This window comes from Paramisgurnus dabryanus, chromosome 13 (genome assembly GCF_030506205.2).
Source record: "Paramisgurnus dabryanus chromosome 13, PD_genome_1.1, whole genome shotgun sequence".
Taxonomy (NCBI): domain Eukaryota; kingdom Metazoa; phylum Chordata; class Actinopteri; order Cypriniformes; family Cobitidae; genus Paramisgurnus; species Paramisgurnus dabryanus.
In genome coordinates, this window is record NC_133349.1 from 16,260,817 (window position 1) to 16,283,941 (window position 23,125).

Sequence of the window (23,125 nt, forward strand, 5' to 3'; positions counted from 1 at the left end):
CACACGGCTGTTGATTACACACATCGGGTGCTGACGTGGAAATAAGCTTTTTTTCCGGTGAGCCTTAGGGGCGGTTTCGTGGACGCACCTGGAAAAAACTAGGGCATCACACCGCATCGCTTTCATTATGCATAGGCTTATGGTAATTGTCAAAATAGTTTTTCCCACTTGTCATCCTGGCATAATGTTGCCTATCCTTTTTTTACAGTTAAAATCAAACAAAATGAAAAATACACTGCTGTGGACATTGTTTACTTCATTAATGTGTTTTACTGTGTTAATGGAATAAGGATGTGAGTAGGATTCGGTATTCGGCTTCGAATCCAGATTTTCCCAAAAAATCTGGATTCGGTGCATCCCTACTTAAGATTTAAAGAAAACATGGATCTTACTCATTCCAGAACATTCACGATCACCATCCCACACATTGGAAACGGCATGACCTGTCACCAGTAGATTGATTAGACTTTGGCTGAAATGAAAGAAAAAAGTTATGTTCAATACAGAACAACTAAACTTAAACTTTTTACTTTAAATATACATAAGATTTCTTTTCCATGCATAATACAATGCTATAAATCAGAAATTTCAACTAAATACATGGCAACACAAGATCAACTAAAATCCAATAACTAGTTCTCCAAAGCAATGATACCAGGTGAAATAAACGTACACTTCCATAATGTAGTTAAAGTGCTCTAATTTTTTTTACATACTAATGTTGTACTTAATATACTTAAAATTCTTCTTCAGTACTTCTTAAAAATATCCAAGTATACTTCTGTATCGGTGCTATTTTGAGAAGCCATTTAGCCACTTGTAATACATTTGAACCCATATTTGGATCAAATACGCATCCATTAGATAACTGCAGAACACTGTGCATTTTTATCATTAAATAAAGCCGTCAAGCTCCCAGACAATCGTTTCCCTCTATGTTATCGTTAAAATAGTCCTAATTATGATGTTCATAACAAAACTGGCATGAAGAAACATGTGTTCGCCTATTTCATTAAGATATATATATTGTCCTCGATATATGTCCAGTTTTGTGAAAGAAAATTACTATTTATGTTTTTAAATTATTCTTTTTTTATATGTCTGGTGTTTGTAGAGCTGAGGAGAACACTTGTGTTGCTGGAGAACAGCCCGCAAATATATCAGATGCGTACACAAAAGGAGCAGAAAACTCATATCTATTTTATTTGAGTGATTCCTCTCATTTATGCCGTGATTTTGGCAAGGTACGATATAATTGCTGTAAAAATATATAAATGCTGCGGTGACCCCTGTGTCTAATGCTGCATCCTTGTAATGCTGGAGGATTAGGACATTGGCTTGCACTTATTGGCCAGGCGCATTTAGCTTACGAACTAACAACTGAATGCCATTCTCATTAATATGAGTATCAGCATTCATCAGTTGATTTGCATTGACTATTTATGGTTAAAAATAGGTGTGTATAGGGTGGGATATGAGGCAGATTAACGTACGCACACTTTCCGGTCATCTGTGATTTATAAAAGGAACACTGCTTGCTGGTGTGCGTACGCATGGTTTTATAAATCTGATTATTTTTTTGCGTACGCTATTTTTGGGTTTTGTGCGTATGTAGACTTTTAGGGACCCTACGCAGAGTTTTATAAACGAGGCCCCAGGTCTGTATTTATTTATCGGTCTGGCTAGTGGCTAAACTGATCTCTGAAACAAATACCTTGTCTAAAATAAAATGCTAAAGATGAGGGGAGAAGACGAGCATGGATCACAACTGTATGGAGAGGTTTGGCAGCCAGGCAAGAATTCAGGGACATGTAGCTAACACTGTATACATACATTTTATACAGTAACGTTAGCTTAGTTTATTAGTTGATACGCATTAGATATGATATATGAACAAAGGTAATTAACTTGTCATTAATTTCCTTTGTTATCAGAAATAAACGGCAAAAAGGATAATGTTGTTATCGATTGATGTGAAAATCTACTGGAAATTGCGTTTAGTCCACAAAAGCCGTTTGTTTATGCTGCTGAAACCGTCTATATAAAAACCTGACCTGTATGCAAGCATTTTACCTGCCATGGCCATACACAGGGTCAATCAGAGGCTCAGAGGTGTCTTCAATTTCATTCTTTATGTTCTCAATTCCCTGCAAACAATTGAAGTCACAAAAAGTGCATACTTACACACAGAAATGTGCTGTATCAATCAAAACACACAACTTTATCTTTTCATATCTTTATGACCTTTTTCTTATTAAATAATAATTGTAAAAAATTATGTCTCTAAACATTACCATGTAATTCAAACTCACATCCACCTAAAGTGCAAAATGCATCATACAACACAAAATAACTGTAAGCAGTAAAAGTGCACCTTTGTTAGTATGACAGAGTACAGGAACAGGAGAACCCCAAATTTGTTCCTCCAAGTGTCATATAAAGACAACACTGCCTCTCTCAGCTCAGAAACATTTCTAAGAGTCCTTTTCCTAGGATGGAATTAACCACAAAGTGATTATACCTACAGGAAAAACCTTAAACCATCATTTTATTGTAAAAATTGGTACTTCATCACTTCCTTTAACAATTTTGAATTTCATTTATAGTGCATTTTCTGAAATGAATTTGCATATGTGTAGATCTGGAAAAGTAAGGGTAACCCAGAGAAGGCACCAGGAAAGCAAAAACAATGTGAAGCTGTCTGGAAAGAAGATATGTGTGCACTTACTGTATGACACTGTGAAACCCCTCAAAGCCAAGCTCTTCAGCAGCCAAAGCAGCTACGTACGCAGCATGCAAAAACACAATGACACTTACAACACTTCATTCATTTTATGTAGGACTACACACTGTTAATGAAAATACAAACATCAGCAAGTTCACACTACTCTCAAATATCATGCAAAGTCTGATTATCTAAATTTACACATTCACATCATTCAGTGCCTCCTTAGACTATGACATCAAATATTAAAGATTAGTTTTAGGCAGTACTAAAACTATTGCATATGACATTATTCAGTATCTGCATAACATTTAAAATGAATGTTAAGAATTCTCTCACTTGGCGTGTCAGTAGGTTGGCTGGACTCGGGCTCTTGGTGGCTGTCTGTGGTCTTGGCACGAGGCCAGGTAGCCAGGTGAAAGGCCAGTGGTGTATTGAGGCAAGCTGACTCCAGGATCTCACTGAGCGTGGAGCACAAAACTGTCCGCTGCTCTTCCTCTGTTAGTATACACAAACACAGCACATTCATCCAATCATCCAAGCTCTAAACAGCAGGTATTTCAGTGATCTAATCAGGATACATACCCTGTAACCATATGTGACTCTGTCTGTGAAATCCAGACTAAAGTCTGGTTTGATTTGGATTTGATTGATTTCACATTAATTATAATCTTTCACATGGGCTTACTCAGTCAGCATAAAAATATCATGGTTACATTTTCACAGAATTATCTTTAAATTATGTAGGATGACTTTATGAAGATGGTAAATCACAAAAAATTGTCTATAACTCCCCAGTAGCCGTCACATACTGTACTTTATACTGTACAACATTTAAAGTCACAATGAAACTTCATTTTTTAATATTGTGGTAATATTAGGGGTGTGTGGGGCAAAAACTAACATCTAGTAAGTTGTAACACGGACTGTTTACATTGTTGCAAAAGATTGAGCGTTTGTTTTTCCTGGTATTTTTTTCACGCTGCCAAAAGACGATCTCCCGCAAATTATTGGAAATGTATAATGTTTTTTCAGAGAGTTATTGATGAAAGTGTTTTAGTGGCATGCAAGTTAATTTTTCATCATGCGTTTTTTTTTTCGGTTTCTAAGTTGGGTGTGTAAGATACCAAATCCAATGCTATGTCATATTAATCAGTGTCTTGTTGACTAAAACAGCATCATTTTGAAATATGTTTGCAGCAACTTTTTGGTGGGCTTGATAATATTTTGACCCAGCGGGGTTAATTGTAACGCTGTGTTACAACTAACCCCTCAGCACTTACGATATGAAAACCGCTGACGTTAGCGTAATTCTTGCCTTTGTTTTAAATAGGCTACACACGGATGATTGCTAGCTGCAACTATAATGATTGCTAGCTGCAACATATAAACAAATGTAGAGTTTCGTTGCAAAACGAGATAACTAATTTTTTGGTTGTGCATTCCAATTAATATCAATTCAACTGCAGTTGGTTTTGGCAAAAATGTTAAAAATGGATTTCTCGTTTTGCAACAAAACTCTTCAAATGTGCCTGTCTTTTTAAAAATTATGTGTCAAATTTATTATTTAACATCTTTAATATTGATTGAATAAGGTCACATCAAAGATTGAAATCATAATGCAATTAATGGTTAAAATCAGACTTTGATGCTCATTATCTCAGAATTTTATTTTGGAAACTGTAGTATGGTTATTACAGACTGGGTCACATATAAAAAAATGTAGTCATAATTGTGCTGCTTTTTCTCTCATATTTAGACATTTGTATCCATTTATAATTGAACTATTGTTAGAAAAGGGCTGGATTAATTTTTTAGCAAGTGTTAAAACTAATCCCCTGCCTTTACAATTAACTCCACCTATGGGTTAAAGGTATAGCGGAAGATTTTCCCGAATTATTTAAAAGAACCGCCCCTCGATATTTTTTAAAAAATGCTCCCGAGAGGGAACGCCTGTTAAACGCGTGCACGAGACAGAGAGAAAGCGTGCAGGAGCTCAGTTCTTCTCTTCGCTCTGTTTACAAGTTTCTGTCGGCATGTTTACCGTGTCTGTGCGGTTCGTGACTTGTGCCAGGGCTAGCATCGCAAATCATAGCTTACATCAACTTTTACCAGCAGTGATTTTAAATGGATTTCTCCAAATAGCATGACAAAATGTACCTTTCCAGTAGAAACTTCGCGTGGGAAGCCCAACCTGTCCTTTTAGCTCAATAGTCTGCCATAAACATCTGGTCTTGTTTCTTTATTTATAGTCCTTTCTCTTTTTGTCATACAATTCGTAGACACTTTTTCTCTTGTGACCCTCAGACATTTTGAAAAAAAAAAAACACAGTGAGAACGCGACCTTCAATGAATGGTTGAAACCGTAGCACAACACACATAAAGTGCGCATGTGCAGAAAGCGAACGTAGAGGCGAGCACGTGCGACGGTAATACGTCAACATATAATCAGAATGATTGACATCTGGGATGACCAATAACAGTGGTGATCCACCCGGAAAACGAAAATCTTCCGCTATACCTTTAAGTTGTAACGTTTGCACTTCTGTCACGTTTGGTGTAATTGTCCAAGAATGGTAAGTACTAGAAAAAAACTTCAAATGTTCATTTGTAACAGATATGAGTGTGTTCCTTGTGTAAAAATATAATTAATCAAACAAAAAAAAAATTAATAATTGAGCCAAAACCAAAAAGCCATAGGTTGTGCCCCGCTCTCCCCTACTTATCCTAGAGCTTCATTAGACCTAAAGAGCATCATATTTTTTAAAAATTAATGTGCCCTAATAGTCTTCAATCAAATACGCTAATCTCCTCCCTTCCTCGAAACTTCTCTCTTTACTTCCGGTCATTTGGAATGGCGAGAGAACAGGGCTTCGGAAAAAATTGCAGCGATTAGCAGATAGCAACATAACCCAACTTCCAACGATCCAATCCATTTTTGAAGGACTTTTTCTCATATCAGTAGCCATTTAATTTGGATATATGTCTCCACGCGGATAATAAGGCAAATGCTACTTCCGTTTCATTGTGACTTTAAAGGAATAGTCTCCCCTTTTGCCATATTAAACTATGTTATTACCTCAACCTAGACGAATTAATACATACCTATCTTTTTTCAATGCGTGCACTGTCCAGCGCGTTGTGAATGTGTTAGCATTTAGCCCATTCATTCCTATGGTACCAAAAAAAGTTTTATTTTGTGGCACCATACTTACTGGTATAACTCTTCATGTAACAGTCTTTAAATAGGGAAAACACTGAAGTGTTTGGTGGCTTCCTGTTTGGTACCATAGGAATGAATGGGGCTAGGCTAAATGCTAACACATTCACGACGCATGTACAGTGCACGCATTGAAAAAAGATAGATATGTATTAATTCGTCTAAGTTGAGGTAATAACATAGTTTAATATGGCAAAAGGGAAGACTATTCCTTTAAGAAAAAAAAGTTAAATCTTCTTTAGCTATGAAACTACAGGCCAGTAAGCCCAACCAAATGTTTCTTTATTTGATTCAGTAGAGATGTACCTGTATCAAGTTTCAGTATGTCTTCCTGGAATATTTTTAAAATACATTTATGACTCATGATAATGCATTAAATTATGTTCTTCCACCACCTACATACCAAATGTAAGAATGAAAACAGACTAGAAGTTTTGAGATGAACTGCTTGAAATGTTTGTAAATGCCTGCCTAGAATACCCTTTAAAATAATACTGAGCAAACCTGAGATATCCCTCCAGTTTGAGCCTTCACTATTAAACAGAATGTTCTTCAACAGGAAAGCCTGTGAAATATGACAAACAAAACACACTTTGTATTCGAATTTCATTAAACCAGCCAAGTCACAGTATGGTAGAGGTCAATGCTTCTACTTCATTCTTGATAACATCTGCACTTCAAGGTTACTCAGATAATAATTATAATAGAAATGATTAATGATAAAACACAAATTAAAGAATATACTGTGAAAATACCATAAGCAAATGGGGATGTTTAGGATTGTTGGTGCAAGACTACGCCTTCCAAAACACATGTCACAACAATGCAGTTGTTTTGTTTAGTTAAGGTGTGGATGCAAACATACTTTACTAACATTAAAGTACAACCTATAAATAGAGATTCAAATAATAGACTGTGTGAGTACCTGAACAGGTGCAATGACAGCACACGGCCCACCTTCAAACTGCTCCAATGCAGTGCGCTCTGACTCGCTGAAGACTAAACCTGCAATGAAACAAATATAACACCATCAATGGACGATGTCACAAGTCATTATTTTAGCAATGCATCACATGACTGGGCAAGCAGTAAGGTAATATGAACTTGGCACAGGTCCCTGCTGACTTGTGCAGAAATATTGGATGTATACAGTGTACATTAACCTGAGGTTTCAACAATCAAAACTAGCAAGAACCCCATATCTGGTTTAATGTGCCTACTAGTATATGCTTTTATAGAGAATAGGAAAACCTCTTACCTTGAGACCACCTGCCAAAGAGAGATGCTGACACTGCCCCGCTGCTGGGTCTGCCCCACACAAGATCCACCACTTCTTTACTAGTATCCGACATTTCTACGGTTCTTGATCGTGCTTCAATAATAACTCAAACCATGCATCTAGACCTATAACGATCCTTGTAAAGCTAACTGCTGTATGACATGCGACTTTGCTAGCCGATGACTAGTCCTGGCCTGCTTTTGCACTTGTCTAAATCTTAAGAGTTATGGGTTTGGTGAGCTGGTGGCATTGGTCACTGATGCTATAACGACGCACGAGCTGTCCCGCGAGCGATGAATGATCGAACGTTCGCGCCAAAAGATGTTAAAGCCGCACGTTAGCTCGCTGACGGGTTAATTCGAAGCCAGGGTAAGTTAGCGACAGCCCACCACTACAGCTCCGTGAGACAAATACAAGCTAAATATGTGCCTGAGAAAAACTAGTTTACGTTTAGGTCTTGTCTAGTATTCAATTCCTCAATTAGATGTTTTGTCTATTTATCAAAACAGGCCTGGTACGACCTCAATGAAGTTACTCACTAGTATACGAGCTCAAGATTTGCTACGTTACCTAACGTCCACAGATGCAAATTAAACGTTTAGCTCTTTCTTCGGACAACTCTTTGTGTTGCGTAGCAAACAGCTGACTGCTCCACCTGACAGCACCCGGAGAAAACAAGAAATCAAGTCGAAATTGTCGTAGGGCTCACACAGATAGCTGCTGACTGTCACATTCATTCAGTTTATTTACTACGTGCCTCCACCTCAACTTCGACTTTGTAAGAGATTGGTTCAAATCGAGAAGGTTCTGGTGACGTCGATTGAAACAGAGATTTGATTGGGTAAATTCAACATCAATCACAAGCAGGCACTACAATGCAGCGATGTTGTTCCCGCCTACGACACGGAGCTTGAATACAGAGCAAAAGAGATAGGTAGCCACGAAATTCTTATATTATCAGCTGTGAGGTAAACACGCCCACAAAACCTATTGCAATTTTATACAACAGCGTACCCTACTGACTATCCTAAGACATGAAAAAACATCCTAGTTTTATTTTTTTGTCTATTTTAAATTCACAGCATTTAATATGAATCTTCCTGTTTTACAAAGAGATTTTAATGAGCCTTGTCTTTTCAAAAACCATAGCAGGGCCAAATCAACATTCACTGTCATTGTTTTCACATCTCTTACTATATACAAATAAAGTTAAATATAGGTCATTAAACATTTTGGGTTGTGCATTTTACGCATTTGTGAATGTATTGTGCAAAATGATTAATGCATTAAGTAAATATAAAAACTGAAGCCCATGGAGACTTTTATTTTGTAACAGGATGTCAACCCATCAGATTCACGTTGTAGCCCATGCGTGTTCACGCTGGCCAGATCGCGTCTACGAGACTGTGGACTGAAATCCCACTTTTGCATTATATACAAAGTGACATAAATACGCAGATTTCAGCAGACAACAATGGGCGGGCAAGCAAAAGCTAAAAAGAAAAGCAAATCTAAAAGAAAGGACACAAAACCACATGGAGGTATGTTAGTTTTAGACATTTATAAAAAGACACAACACCACATGGACGTATGTCACTTTACGTACAGATCTAGTATTTACTATACTAAACTGCAGCAAAATACCTAGATAGTACCATAGTGTTTTGATCCTTACCATGGTAAATATTAAAGTAGGTATTTAATTCACTATAGTTAAAAATACAGAATATTATAGTACACATTTTCAGTATTTAATGTTGGTATGTATACTACAGTGTTAAATTATTTGGTCATATTTCGGTTAGTTTGTCAACTGTTTTGAACTTTGTTAGTATAGTTGAGGACAATTATTTAAACACTTTACAAATAACTACATGCAGTAAACCTGTTTTACTATTATAAACTGGACTGCACATCTCTACATGCCATAGTTTGATGTAAACATACAGTAACTGTACATCCATATGATGTGTTTCATTGATGTATTCCCTTACTTAACCATACTTATATATATTTAAGTTAAACTAATTCTGTAACTAAATTCTGTGTTCAGAGCACATGATGTCACCACAGGAGAGAATGAAAGCTAAGATGCATGAAAAGGCCAAGAAGAAGACAGCTGAAAAATACACTGTTGATCAGTTATTGGAAAAGGTAATATGAAATACATATTGTTTTTTTAAAATTCTTGATTATAGGTTACTAATGAAACATTTTACTGTTAAATACTGTACTAATGTGATCCCTCTCTGTCCCTCTCAGACTACAGAGTGTATAGAAAACTTTGACTTTTCAATGGCGAGGGTGTTCTGTCAGCGCGCGCTGGACATCGAACCTGCTAACCTGACTATCCTGGACATGCTGGGGAATATATATGCTGAGCTGGGAGATGCAGAGAAAGCCAAACAGATATCCTTTATTACCTTTAATATATATCTCACTCCGACACATTCATTAACAATATATACATTATAACATGTTTGGTGCATTCACTTGCAGTATCTGGTTTTGTTTATGTATTTGCTAAAGTGTATATGAGCATATTTGTGTGTTGTGGTCCTTGACGGCGGTGTGCGTGTTTCTGAAGGCTGTAGAGCTCTGTCCAGAAGAAGGCCACAGTAAATACATGTACCTGGGCCAGATTCACACAGGCATTGAGGCTGTACAGTACTTCAGCAAAGGCATCGAACTCATGCTAAACGCAATGGACAAACACGCCAATGAGGCAAGACACCAATTAAACATACTGCACACATGGACTCACAGATATATGTATTAGGGGTGTCAACAATAATCGATTCGGCAATGCGGGCATGCACGATTCAGCATCGATGCAGCAAAGTGCCATAATCGATTATGTATGTCACTGTTTATTTTCTGGCCTCGAGTGGACAATAAAGTTGTTTCAATTACTTCCGGGAGCATAACAACAACAATCAAGATGGCTGAGGCGGAGAGAGATGACAGTGATAGACAGGTAAATAAAAACGCACCCTTTTCCATGGAAAGTGGACATATGGGCACATTTCGGATTCTACGAAGTTAATGATCAACTAGACAAGACTTACGCTGTGTGTAAATTCTCATCTCAGGTATATAATTGTCATTGTCTTAAAGCTGCTAAGCTTCCGTTTTTGTTGAGAATAGTTGCACTTGCCTTGTTGTGTACAGTAGAATTCTGATGCATCGCAATGCATCGTAGAATCGAATTGAATTGAATCGTTACCTGATGAATCGTAATTGAATCGAATTGTGAGGACAGTGCCAATGCACACCCCTAATATGTATATATTGTGTATGTCAGACTTACCTAAAACAAGAAGCTATCATACAAGCAAATGATTAAGCTTAACCTTAAGAGTAAAAATGAAAACAGTTGCACACATCTATTGCCATGTACGGCAGATGCTGAAATCCAAAACGACTTAAAGGATAAGTCCATTTTCTTAAAAGAAAATCCAGATAATTTACTCTCCACGTCATCCAAAATGTTGATGTCTTTCTTTGTTCAGTCAAGAAGAAATTGTGTTTTTGAGGAAAACATTCCAGGATTTTTCTCATTTTAATGGACTTTAATGGACCCCAACACTTAACAGTTTTAATGCAGTGTAAAATTGCAGTTTCAAAGGACTCTAAACGATCCCAAACGAGGCATATCTATCTTATCTAGCGAAACAATTGCCATTTTTGGCGAGATAAATAAATAATATGCCCTTTTAAACCACAACTTCTCGTTTTCCTCCGGTCCTGTGACGTGCCAGCGCGAACTCACGTAATACGTGATCACGTCAAGAGGTCAAACCTACGCCCCAGTGTTTACTAGTGTGGAGAAAGAGGACCGTTCCGAGGTTGTTGTATATCGAAATATACTAATTAATGTCTTTGTGTAAGTTAATTGTTTAAAATGGTCCGCATTTTGTTTAAAATGTGCGTTTCATCTAACACCTGACTTTTCGATGTCATTACTCAATAACGTGAGGTTGCGCTGGCTCGTCACACAGCCGGAGGAAGACGAGAAGTTGTGGTTTAAAAGTGCATATTTTTAAATAAAAAAAGGACAACCGTTACGCTAGATAAGACCCTTATGCCTCGTTTGGGATTGTTAAGAGTCAATTTGAAACTGCATTAAAACTGTTAAGTGTTGGGGTCCATTAAAGTCCATTAAAATGAGAAAAATCCTGAAATGTTTTCCTCAGAAAACATAATTTCTTCTCGACTGAACGAAGAAAGAAATCAACATTTTGGATGACATAGTGAGTAAATGATCTGGATTTTTTTTAAGAAAATGGACTAATCCTTTAAAGTGCATTCAAGGTGAACAACTAATCAGCATGTGTGTTCCCTGGGAATTTTACCCATGTTGTACTTTGCATTTGCATTACATTTATGCATTTGGCAGGTGCGTTGATCCAAAGTGTGTTTCCTGGGTTCGAACTATGAACTTTTGCATTGGTAACGCAATTCTCTACCACTGAGCTATACAGGAGCACTTTGCAACACACAAATTAGCGTTAGTTAGTGGAGTGCAATAAGACTTACTTTGTGTTTTAAAGGGATACTTCACCCAAATATTGTGTCATCATTTATTCACCCTCATGTTGTTCTAAACCTCTCTGAGTTTCTTTATTATATCAAACACAAAATAAGACATTTAGATAAATAATACAAAAACAAATACTATGGAAGTCAATAGTTGCTGTCAACTGTGTGGTGAAAGTGAACTTGTTGCAGTCTAAGTCACTGAATATATGATTGTTTTGAATCCCTTAAATTTAGTTAATGGAGAATGGTGGTATATAAGCTTTATGTATTGCTATTGCATTTTCCCAGTGGATGGCATTGATCACCTAGTTATCTCCCTCTTCAGACTATTGTGTTCTGAAAGCATAGAGTTAGCATTGACATAATAGCAGGAGGCATTTTGTTATGCTGAGCCAGTCTCATATTAAGCCGGTGTGTGGTATTTGTGTCTGTGACAGGAAAGTGGAAATGACAGAAGGACAGATGTGTGTTGTTTCTGTAGGTGGAGAGCTTTCGAAAACCAGACATTGTTTCACATCAGATCAAACCGTGATCAATTGAAATGCCTGCACAAGCTATTACTGCCTGGAATACACTATTGTTAGTGGAATCAGATTCTCTGAACAATGCTCTGACTTCGTATTGGGATTGCTTGAATAGGATCTCCAGTGTCATTGTCTTCGGGTAGCACTGTGCCTGTTTGAAAATGAAGGAGAAAGATGCTAATAGATTTCTTAAAAATGTGTGCAGCTCTATTTTTTAACACTGGAGGGCAGTGAAACTTAAGCAGACAAGGAAGGAACATTAAAGGAATATTTCACCCGAATGTGAAAATTCTCTCATAATGTACTCACCTTTATGCCATCCCCAGTGTATATGACCTATCATAGGTCTGACATTTTTTATGTGATGTTCCATCATAAGGCATGCAAGAATCAATGAGATTTGAGGTTATCAACATGTGCTTGTTTTGAATGACTTTTATGATGGATGGATGTGAATTTTTTTTATTGTCAACATGTGGGATCTATGATGGATATTTTAATTTAAAAAAGGCAATCTAACTTGTGTTTATTTGAAGAAAGGAAGTCCTGTTCATCTGGAATGGCATGAGGGCAGGAGTAAATTATCAAAGATTATTCATTTTGGACGAAATATTTATTTAAGTCTTGATGAGTGTGTCTGTGTTTGTAGTTTTGCTTTTAAGATTTGACAGTTCTTAAACTGCTATATTGTCTCCCTAATGATGAATGAATGTAATAGGGATGCACCGATACCGATACTGGTATCGGGTATCGGCCTCGATACCACATTTTCTAAAGTACTCGTTAAAAGTCCCCCGATACCTGGAATCGATACCACGGTCTGAGAAATGTCTATGTTTGAGCGGCGTGTAAGGGGTTAATGCCTCTTGTGTTGTCCAAAGAGGCAGAGTTTACAACAAACTGGAAAACTAGTACTTTGTTTTTTTGTTAAATTATAAGACTAAAGCTGTTACCTGTAAATTTAAATCATGTTTTTTTATTAAGTACTCGGTATCGGTATCGGCAAGTACTGAAATGCAAGTACTCGTACTCGTATTCCAAAAAAGTGGTATCGGTGCATCCCTAGAATGTAAGTACCTACTACATAGTAAATCTATTGCATTACTCTCTCATGTTGTTTCAAATCTTTGTTTGATTATTTTTTTAACAGAGATTTTTTTAATAAATCTTCATGCAGCCCAACAGATGCAACAATGTTTTATAGTGACTAAAAGTTGTCCATTTAATTTATTATGCGCTAAATTAACCCTGGATGACAACTTGCACATCTATTACTTGGTATTTATTCATTCAGATATTACGTTTTAGTTGATTCTGTTAAATTAATTCAGAGTACTTGATCCTAAACTACATTATAGAGGTTTGTTTTCTAGATTTGTTTATTTTTTTGAGCTTGACAGATGTGTAAAGCTCATCCTGTTGTGCCACAGATGATAAAATTGAGAACATACATGTTTTAATCCACATGGAGATGAGTAAATAATGACAGAATAAAGTTTTTGCATTTAAACTGCTCATTCAACTCATTGACGTGCGTATCTGTGTCCTGATAGGCTTGTGCATTTGGAGCGGCTGCCTTCCCCTCGGAGTGTGATGTCACAACGAAAGATGTGTCTGTAGCCTTCTGTTCCATCGCTGAGATCTTCTTCACAGACCTCTGGTAAACCTCTCTCTGTTTTCTCATTAACATATTCTGTCTGTCTTCCTTTGTTTTCCTGTGGCCTTTCTTGCCACTTTCTTTACTATATCCTTGATAAGATGGTGCGCGTCCCCCACCCCGTACACACACCTGGGATGCTGCAGACCGGAGCCCATCTGCTCTGAGATCTGCAGAAAGGATCTAATCACAGATTGGTTGATAGAGTGATGGAAAGACAGAGAGGGTTGGGAATTCGGGTTTGGGGAAACGGTAGGAATAGATGAAAATTTGCTTTAGATTGGGCCCAGCGTTGATTGCTTAGAATCGTTGCACGGTGTGACTTCATACTAATACACCAGCCAGGAGCGTTAAATTCAAAGCATCAGGGAAAGGTCAGGTTTATTGGATGCATGTTAGTGCCGTACAATTTCACACACCACTGTGTATTATGAAGGTATAGCAGCAGCCTCCAGCAAAGTGTGGTATGCTCCTGTGCCTCTCCTCATGAAGTATGGCTGTGTGTGTGTGTGTATCGCGCCGTGTTGTTTTGGTAGCGTTTTGCTGCAGGCGATACTTGTAACTGGACACTCGAGCAGGAAAGAGTGTTTGCTAAAAAATAAAAGTTTTTGGACTATGTGTGGATGCTCATAGGTGCTATACAAATAAAGTTTGTTTCAATTTTTTAGCAGATTTGTAATTGAGAAGCTTGGGTGCAAAAGGTATACGTTAATTAAAAACTTTTGCTTCAAATCCGCCAAATCTCGGCCTCAGGCCATGTATAAATACTGGTTGGTGGCAGAATCCATTCTTGCGAAATTAGACTTATGAGGTGAACATTTTGATAACAAAAGTAACTGCGAAGTTGGAGTATCAAAATAAGAAGCATACAGTTACAAACATCTCTTCACGTACTATTTTGCACATGATTTCAAATGACATCATACAAACCAATTTTGTTATTTTTTTCACATTTAATTTGAAAATTTTCTTTACCGCAACATCTCCATGACTGGATTTGGGTTCTTTGACATGGAAAATTTATAATTAAAAACACAAAAAGCTTCAGTGCATGTTATACTATAAACATTTACAGAAAAGAAACACGTGGTATTTGTTGATCATTGGTAAATGTAGAGACAATAATAAGGAATATAAATGTATCCAAGACCAATTTTCCCATCCTCCGCAACAATTTTCAATCATTGTTTAAGCCCTCAAGAAACTAACATTTAAAAAAAAAAAAAATTGGAAGGGACATAATTGATTGTGACACTCAAGATGGCAACCAGGTAAGCAGTTCTTATTTTTCTCTTCAGAGAAAAGTAAAAATTTTGTTTGTCATAGTACCTAGACAACTTTTTAGTTCTCATTGCCGAAACATGAGTTTGTAAATGCATATATTTAATGTAATATCATGTTGCGGTAATAATAATTTTTGATAATGATAATTTACATTTTTTTATTAATTCTATAGGATTTTTTTTTTAAATCCTCTAAAAATAATGATTATAGTAAGTTCAGACCTTATATGTGCAAAAAAATTAGCTTCAAGGGCATTTAAAAAAATCTGATGCTGGACACCTTCTAAGTCTGAATTTCGTGAGAATCACCTGTTAAGAGTCTGATAAAAAATGCTAATTTACAAGAAACTGTGATGCACTTTCATCTGAGCTCTTCAGTTTTTTATCCAAATCTAAAAATTTCTGGTCATTGACAATGAAATTGAATGACATTTATGTGGTTCTTTCATGCTTTATAACTCTTTATTTTTGGACAGCATGGAAGAGGGCGCTGCCGACAGATGCAAGGAGGCCATTGATAAAGCGCTACACTACGATGAACACAACCCTGAAGCCCTGCAGCTGATGGCCAGCTACCTATTCAGCATCGAGAAAACAGAGGTACGACAGGACATCCTCAGAGTAAATTGCTTGCTCGGATCGTCTTCGCTCTTTGAGTGGTTTAATGCACTCTCGTAAAGAGGAAAACAGGCCTTTGGCTTGCCGACAGACCATCATCGCTATTATTTAGAGTTTTGTGTTTTGTTTCATAGCACTCTGAGCTGCAATCCGTTATTGAAGTCATAATTAGTGTGGTAGGAGGGAGCCGTGTGCTTTTTAGATAGATGTTGCGTGCGAGTCCGTGAGAGAGACTTTTAGCCATATTTGTTTGTTTATGAGAGGAAGAGTAAAAGATGGCAAAAAGAAGAGGTAGCTTATGCATTATATGCCATTAATAGAAGAAATATATGTAAGTGGACTCACTATGGCATGGGGTCATGGGTTTAGTGATGCACATGCTGCGCTGCAGTTCTTCTTTAAACCACTAGGGGGCAAACAGACATAAGACTGATGCTGAGATGGTAAGTTAAACTCCAGCATGATTTAAACTACTGCTTAAAGATCTTATAACATTTGTGGGCATTTTAGCTTTCATTTTACTCCAATAGACACTTTCATTTTACTTCAGAGAACCGGCAGTAGAACAATCGTCATCTTGTGGCTCTTTGTCTTCTCTAATCATACCTGTTTCTTAAGCTTGTACTTTTTCCCTGTCCTATTTCTTATCCTGTCCTGCTTCCTCTTATCTTATCCTGCTACCACAAATCCTATCAAATTCCCTCTCATACTGATTCTCATACTGATTTCACTTATCTTGTGCTACCTCCTCTCATCCTTAACTACTTTCTGCCTTCTGTTGTCCTTAATACATTTCTCTCATCCCATACTACTTCCTGTTTTATCATATACCTTTCATTGTATGCCATTCTGTTCATCCCTTCCTCCCTTTCCGCTCATCCTATCCTTGTTCCTTTCATTCAATCTCATTTTATGCCTTGGCTTAAGACTTTATGTGTACTTCTGCGTGACCTTCCTAGATAATCTTTTTTTAACTTTCAACTTTTTCATCATGCTTCTATGCAGGAGGGCCGGGGGTACCTGAAGAAGAGCGTGTCGTCATGGTTACCTAGTCTACAGAAAGAAGAAGAGTCATCTGCGAGAGCAGGGAACGACATGGATGAGGAGGAGGAAGATCAGACTAAGGTGTGTTTTTGTGTGTTTCACTTCTAAAGGCACTGTAGAAATGGAGATAAGGAAAAAATCTGGCATGATCTCTCAGATGAACTCTCTTTGATTTCATGGAAGAAACTAACTATGTGGTTGTAAAAGTTTTTTTTCTTTGAAAGAAACAAGGAAGCAAGGAAACAAACAAGCTTGCTAATCTTTTCATTTATCTCTCAAAGCCAGGCCAAGGCTGTGGCAGTTTGCCGCAAGGCCGGGCCTGCGGTCACACACGCATGTACCCAGACACATACACATACACAGCAGCCCACCCGCCTCAGGTGACCACACTTTTGCACAGACAGGATCTCATGAGTCCTAATAAAGAACCTTAGTTCTTCCCTCAGGCTATCGTGTTTCGTGCTTTTTCAAAGATACATTTTTTTCTCCAAATGAATTTTCTCAACTTATCTTTTAAGTAGGGCTTCACGTTGCAGCAAAAACCTTAGAAAAAAACCTTACCTGTCTTGTGGAGGGAAATTAATAAAAGTGCTTGTTTAAAAAAAAAAAACATCTGGTGAAAAGCTTAAATTTGTGATATGCAGATGCAGCATTGGTACGGTTTTCATTTGGAAAATTTTGACAGGTGGGACGGTGCGTTAATGCATGTCATACGTCTATTTGTGTATTGAAAGCTTGGTGTAATTGGGTTCAGTGCCCTCATTATCAACTCTTTTTACACAGCTGATTCAGTAACAGCTCATCCAGTATAAAGATTATAAATAGATTGTGTTAGTGCATACAAAAGCCCAATAACACCACAGAACATCACCAGAAGAGAAGACGTGACCCTGACACTTCAATGAAAGAAAGGAATGTGCTTTTTAATGAGCAGAGGAAGTCCTTAAAGAAATCACTTGCATATAACTTTGTCTTTTAATTAAACATAAGTCCGATTTTTTGCCTGCTTCCCTTCTTTGTGTCAGAGTATCAAAGTGCACTATTTGGCCTTATCTAAAATAGCACTAATCCAACTGCATTATCAATTAAGAGTATAACTAAGCCTACAATCTGTTAAAGGATTAAAAAAAAACTTATAATTTACTCATACCAGTTTTAAACAACATAAGGATGAGTTTCTTTATTCTGTTAAATACAAAAGAAGATATTTTGATAAATGATGGTAAGCACACAGTTGACTGTACCTACCATAGTAGGAATAAATATGGAAGTCAATGGGTACCGTCAACTGTGCTTACCATCATTTATCATAATATCTCGGTTTGTGTTTAACAGAACAAAGAAACTCACCCTTATGTTGTTCAAAACATGTATGGGTAAATGATGACATAATTTGTATTTTGGGGTGAACTATGCCTTTAATGTCCTGATTCAAGACACGTTAAGCGATGACTCTGTAGAAACATAAAGAAACTGTTTTTATATTAATGGTTTTTATGTGCTCTTGTACTGTAGCTATATACTATCTGTTCTTGGCAAATGAACTAGTTCTGCTCTGTAAAACCCCAGTAAGTGGATTTTTCTATGTAAACAGTCCTCTTCTGGTATAATTTAAAGGGGATGTACATGCTTTGAACCTGGAACAATGCTTTAATGGAACATTAATTGCAGATTTTTAATATAATTATATATTTTTTACAGGGAAAAATAAATATTAGATGAAAAAACTTACAGAAAATACTGTTTATGTCCCTGTCTGTGAAATTCATACACTGCAAAATTACTTTCTTAGTAGTTTTGTCTTGTTTTAAGTACAAATATCTATAAAAATGTAAAACAGGAAAAAATACTTAGTAAGGAAGTCATTTTTGCAGTGTAAAGTCTCATAATGTAATTATAAAAATACGGATAATCAAAGTTTAATTTCAGTCATTGATTTTACTTTAGGTTCAATCTTTCACATTACCTACTCAGTCAATATTTAAGGTATCAATGCCATATTTTCACACTCTGTAAGATGATTTTATGTAGGCAACAGTAAATCACAAAAATGACTAGCTGGGTCAGGGTCACATACAGTTGTGCTCATAAGTTTAGATACCCTGGCAGAATTTAAATCTGACTTTTTCCATGTTAAGTGCTATAATTGAGTCCCCAGTGCTTCTATCAACCTATAAAATGTGATCAAGATCAACCCATTAACTTAGTTTTGGTAAACCATTCTTTGCAAGCATGTGAATAAATAGGTCATTGAAATTTGGCTCCCCCTGTGATGTCAGAAGGGGATAATACCACCCCTTAATCTGCACTATCCAACCACAGCACTGCGATTTTGTGCGATTAACTCATTAGCATTTTAAAGGACACACCCAAAACAGCACATTTTTGCTCACACCTAAAAAGTGGCAATTTTCACATGCTATAATAAATGATATATATGGTATTTTGAGCCAAAACCTCACATACGTACTCTAGAGATGCCAAAGATTTACTTTACATCTTAAAAAAGTCTTGTGAAATGTCCCCTTTAAAATATCTTGGCCATTTTTTTTAGAGAATATGAATGATAACACAAAAATATTTATTTCACTCATGGTTAGTGTTTGGCTGACGCCATTATTATTCAATTTTTTTATTATAATCATAATGATAACAAAAACTACCCAAATGACCCTGATCAAAAGTTTACATACCCCAGTTCTTAATACCGTGTATTGAACCTTTTAACATCAGTGTCAGCTTGAAGTGTTTTGTAGTAGTTGTGGATGAGGTTCTTTATCTTCTCAGATGGTAAAGCTGCCCATTCTTTGTGGCAAAAAGCCTTCAGTTCCTGTAAATTCTTGGGCTATCTTCATGAACTGCATGTTTGAGATCTCCCCAGAGTGGCTCAATGATTTTAAGGTCAGGAGACTGAGCCACTTCAAAACCTTCACTTTATTCTGCTGTAGCCAATGACAGGTCAACTTGGCCTTGTGTTTTGGATCATTGTCATGTTGGCACGTCCCATGTGCAGTTTCCGGGCTGATGAGTGCAAATTTTCCTCCAGTATTTTTTAATAACATACTGCATTCATCTTGCCATCAATTTTGATCAGAAGGTTTGAGGCTTGTCTCTGTGCTGTTTGGCGTATTCTATGCAGGATACTTTGTGGCATTTGCGTAGTAATTGCTTTCTTCTTGCGGCTTCACCATGCCCATCTTTCATCAAGTGCCTCCTTATTTTGTATCCTGAAACAGGCACACCACATGTTTTCAGAGAGTCCTGTATTTTTTACCTGAAATTATTCGTGGGTTTTCTTTGCATCCCAAACAATTTTTCTGGCAGTTGTGGCTGTGGTTTCAACAGAACCCCTCATTTTCCACTTCTTAATTACAGTTTGAACACTGCTGATTGACATTCTCAATTACTTGGATATCTTTTAATATCCCTTTCCTGTTTTATACAGTTTAACTATCTTTCCCTTAATTCTTTTTAATTTTTACCTGTTTTTTTTCTTAGAGCAACATCCCGCCATATGAATCCAGAATAACAACAGGCAAACTGCTGATCGAGGCAGAGGAGTATGAGGTAAGATGGTGCTTAAAACTTTAATGAATGTGTATTCATTGCTTGAATAAGGCATCTGTTTCTTTTAAGTAGCTGACGGTAATTGTTTGGGACTTTACATTATCTTCATACATGCATACTAAATTGATATATTTTACATGAGAAACAGTATCTGTAACAAAAGGTGCATATTGTACACTCATCCGTAGTCTCTCCCGAAAATTGCTCGTCTTTTGGATAAAGTTTAACTGTTCTCAACTTTGTCACATAACTGGACACGCCTACTTCCTGTCGCAAATGGTCAATGTCGCTCTTGACGCTAGAAGTCGCCAAGCTTCCATTAAAGATTGCTCTGCTGTTGCTATTTGCTGCCGTTATACGAATACACTAATATTAGTTAAGTTTTTAACTAAAGTTATCAGCTTGTTTTGATTAATGAGACTTAAGCCTCACAGGTTTAATGTATGCTTTGCTACAGCTCTAATGTAAACCCTCACCCAGGGTGTTGTAACATTGCATAACTGTAAGTGATACAAATATTCGTATCAAGCATAAATATATCTAAATATGCTTGTATTTTGTGATTGCAAATTGGTTAAGACAATGTGTTTCTGCGTCAAGTTACTGTAGTCTGTATGCTCAAACAAGCAGAGCGATAACTCAAACGACAGCTAGCTTAAATATTTGTGACCCTGGCTGTGAAATTCCAGCTAAAGTAATTTTTGTGTGATTTATTGTTTTCTACAATAAATGTAATTAACATTTAGTGAAATATAATTTGGATATCTTGAATATTGACTGAGCAAGGTCTTACAAGGTCAAATATTGAAATTACATTAAATTAATTCAAAACATGGTCATAATTTTGCCTTGATATGGTAAGCTGTAAATATACAAAAAGTTTTACATTTCAACTTTATTGTGATATGTAGTGTGTTTTTGCCCGTACTGTGAATAGCAGAATAGGCAGAATAGCCTTAGCAGTGTCAAGTAATGTCAGACAAAAGCATGTCCTCGGTTAATAACACTAAGACTGGGAAAGCTTAAGATTTGTTTCCTTTTAAACTCCATTGCTCTTTTTTTATCAAAGGTAAGGCTACCTTTGAATAATGCAGGGATGGTATTTTATTCACACTTAACCATGACCTTTCCATTGTGCGTATTTTAAGGGCCTCTTTGTATGAAGAGTATGAACAGGCTGACACCTGTCCAGCACTCAAAGAGAGGTATCGGAAAAAGAGAACATATAATTTGAATAAACGAAAGAAAGAAGGACGGGAAGAGAGACACAGTGAAATGAAACGCTGTGAAAGTGTACCCTGGTTTGAGAGAATGAGAAATTGACAGCTCTGTTGCTTTCGCACCTGCTTATATTTGTTCTTTCCACCCTGAGCGGCTAGCGAAGGACTGCATTGTGCAGTCTGACTTTTGAAAGCGTCTGCCTCAGCCCAACACAAATAGAATCGCTCAGCACGGGGGAAATATTAATATTAAAACCAGTCACCTGGCTGTCTGTCAAAATGATGCCAAAGGTTGCGGGGTCGTCTCTGCGACAGCGGGTGTTTAGGCAGAAGCCGGGCCCCCAGCAGCAGGGCCCTTTGATTGGACAGCTGGGAAAGGTGAGCACTGCTAAACAGATAGAGAGAAGGAGAGATGGAAAAGAGACACAAGCTCTGAATATTCATTTTTCAAGCTTTGAGCAGCTTTAAAAAAACAGAGCCTTATATTTTTATCAGTTTGTTGTTGTGTTACTTGGGAATCGAACCCACAACCTTTTGTGCTGCTTGCTCAGTGCTTTACCAACTGAGCTGCGGTTTGTGTTTAAATTTGAAAGTCACATTGCAGAAGTGATTTTTGCAAAGGTATTTTAAAATTTTTAAATAAGCTTTTTTGTATTGCCCTAGAAAAAAATTAAAATGTGAATGAGGGAATTAACATATTATACATGCATGCGTATAAATTAGTCATACACAGATATAAAATTCTTCCACTGATAACCATAGCCGATTATTCGGACCGAAATCTGCTGATGCTGATATACCATAGTTTTATAGTTATCATAGGGGGTTATATTAACTTGCATTAACTAAGTTCTGAAGATTACATGTTCTAAATATTATTTATTTATATAATGTCCGTTACTCTAAGAGGCTGTTAACACTTGGCATTAACATGCGTTTTCATCGATCGGATCACAAGTGGACGAGAGAGACGCATTACATTTACACCTGGTATTTAAATCCGTCTCTTTTGTCCACTTTCGACCGCATCTGTCCTGTATACTGTGAGGGGGTGGTCTGTGAGACGGTGGGCGAGTCTCTCTGCTGTCATTCAAACCCGAGCGGGAGTAATTATGAGTTTATATGGACGCAAACTATATTATGTCGGAGTCCACTGCTTGTTTAGCAAGTATACATGCTGCACAGTGTTTTGTACGTTTATATGTTGGAGCTTTCTCTGAATTTTCAGCGCAATTGATGAAATAGGATCGCGCAACTTTCACACGCTTTCAAAACGAAACTACGGAGATCAGCCGCTTTAGTTGTATCAATGAAAGGCTAAAAATAGCGCTGTTCAACGTATGTTTACGCCAGAAGTCAAAAAAGACGTAAAACTTGTGTTTAATACCTCAGATTAGATAAATGGGCAGAGAGAAGGCGGTCGCATGTGGCTGTCCGAACGCATTC

General features: G+C 37.0%; 2 protein-coding genes across 2 annotated transcripts in view; one reads left to right on the top strand and one right to left on the bottom strand.

Moving 5' to 3' along the window:
- The window catches only part of mindy3 (MINDY lysine 48 deubiquitinase 3), a 40,573-nt gene extending 32,553 nt beyond the window's left edge, over positions 1–8,020 (bottom strand). The window contains exons 1-8 of the mRNA XM_065298130.2: positions 7,204–8,020; positions 6,871–6,950; positions 6,450–6,510; positions 3,065–3,223; positions 2,729–2,780; positions 2,375–2,489; positions 2,074–2,147; positions 393–472 (exon numbers count right to left, since the gene is read on the bottom strand). Of these exons, the coding sequence (XP_065154202.1) occupies positions 393–472; positions 2,074–2,147; positions 2,375–2,489; positions 2,729–2,780; positions 3,065–3,223; positions 6,450–6,510; positions 6,871–6,950; positions 7,204–7,297 (715 nt within the window). The 5' untranslated portion in view covers positions 7,298–8,020. The remainder of the gene's footprint in view (positions 1–392; positions 473–2,073; positions 2,148–2,374; positions 2,490–2,728; positions 2,781–3,064; positions 3,224–6,449; positions 6,511–6,870; positions 6,951–7,203) is intronic.
- A 573-nt stretch (positions 8,021–8,593) lies between these two features.
- LOC135788770 (uncharacterized) overlaps positions 8,594–23,125 on the top strand; it is a 93,318-nt gene continuing 78,786 nt past the window's right edge. The window contains exons 1-8 of the mRNA XM_065298128.2: positions 8,594–8,765; positions 9,278–9,378; positions 9,487–9,633; positions 9,800–9,949; positions 13,844–13,950; positions 15,707–15,830; positions 16,854–16,973; positions 20,391–20,459. Of these exons, the coding sequence (XP_065154200.1) occupies positions 8,699–8,765; positions 9,278–9,378; positions 9,487–9,633; positions 9,800–9,949; positions 13,844–13,950; positions 15,707–15,830; positions 16,854–16,973; positions 20,391–20,459 (885 nt within the window). The 5' untranslated portion in view covers positions 8,594–8,698. The remainder of the gene's footprint in view (positions 8,766–9,277; positions 9,379–9,486; positions 9,634–9,799; positions 9,950–13,843; positions 13,951–15,706; positions 15,831–16,853; positions 16,974–20,390; positions 20,460–23,125) is intronic.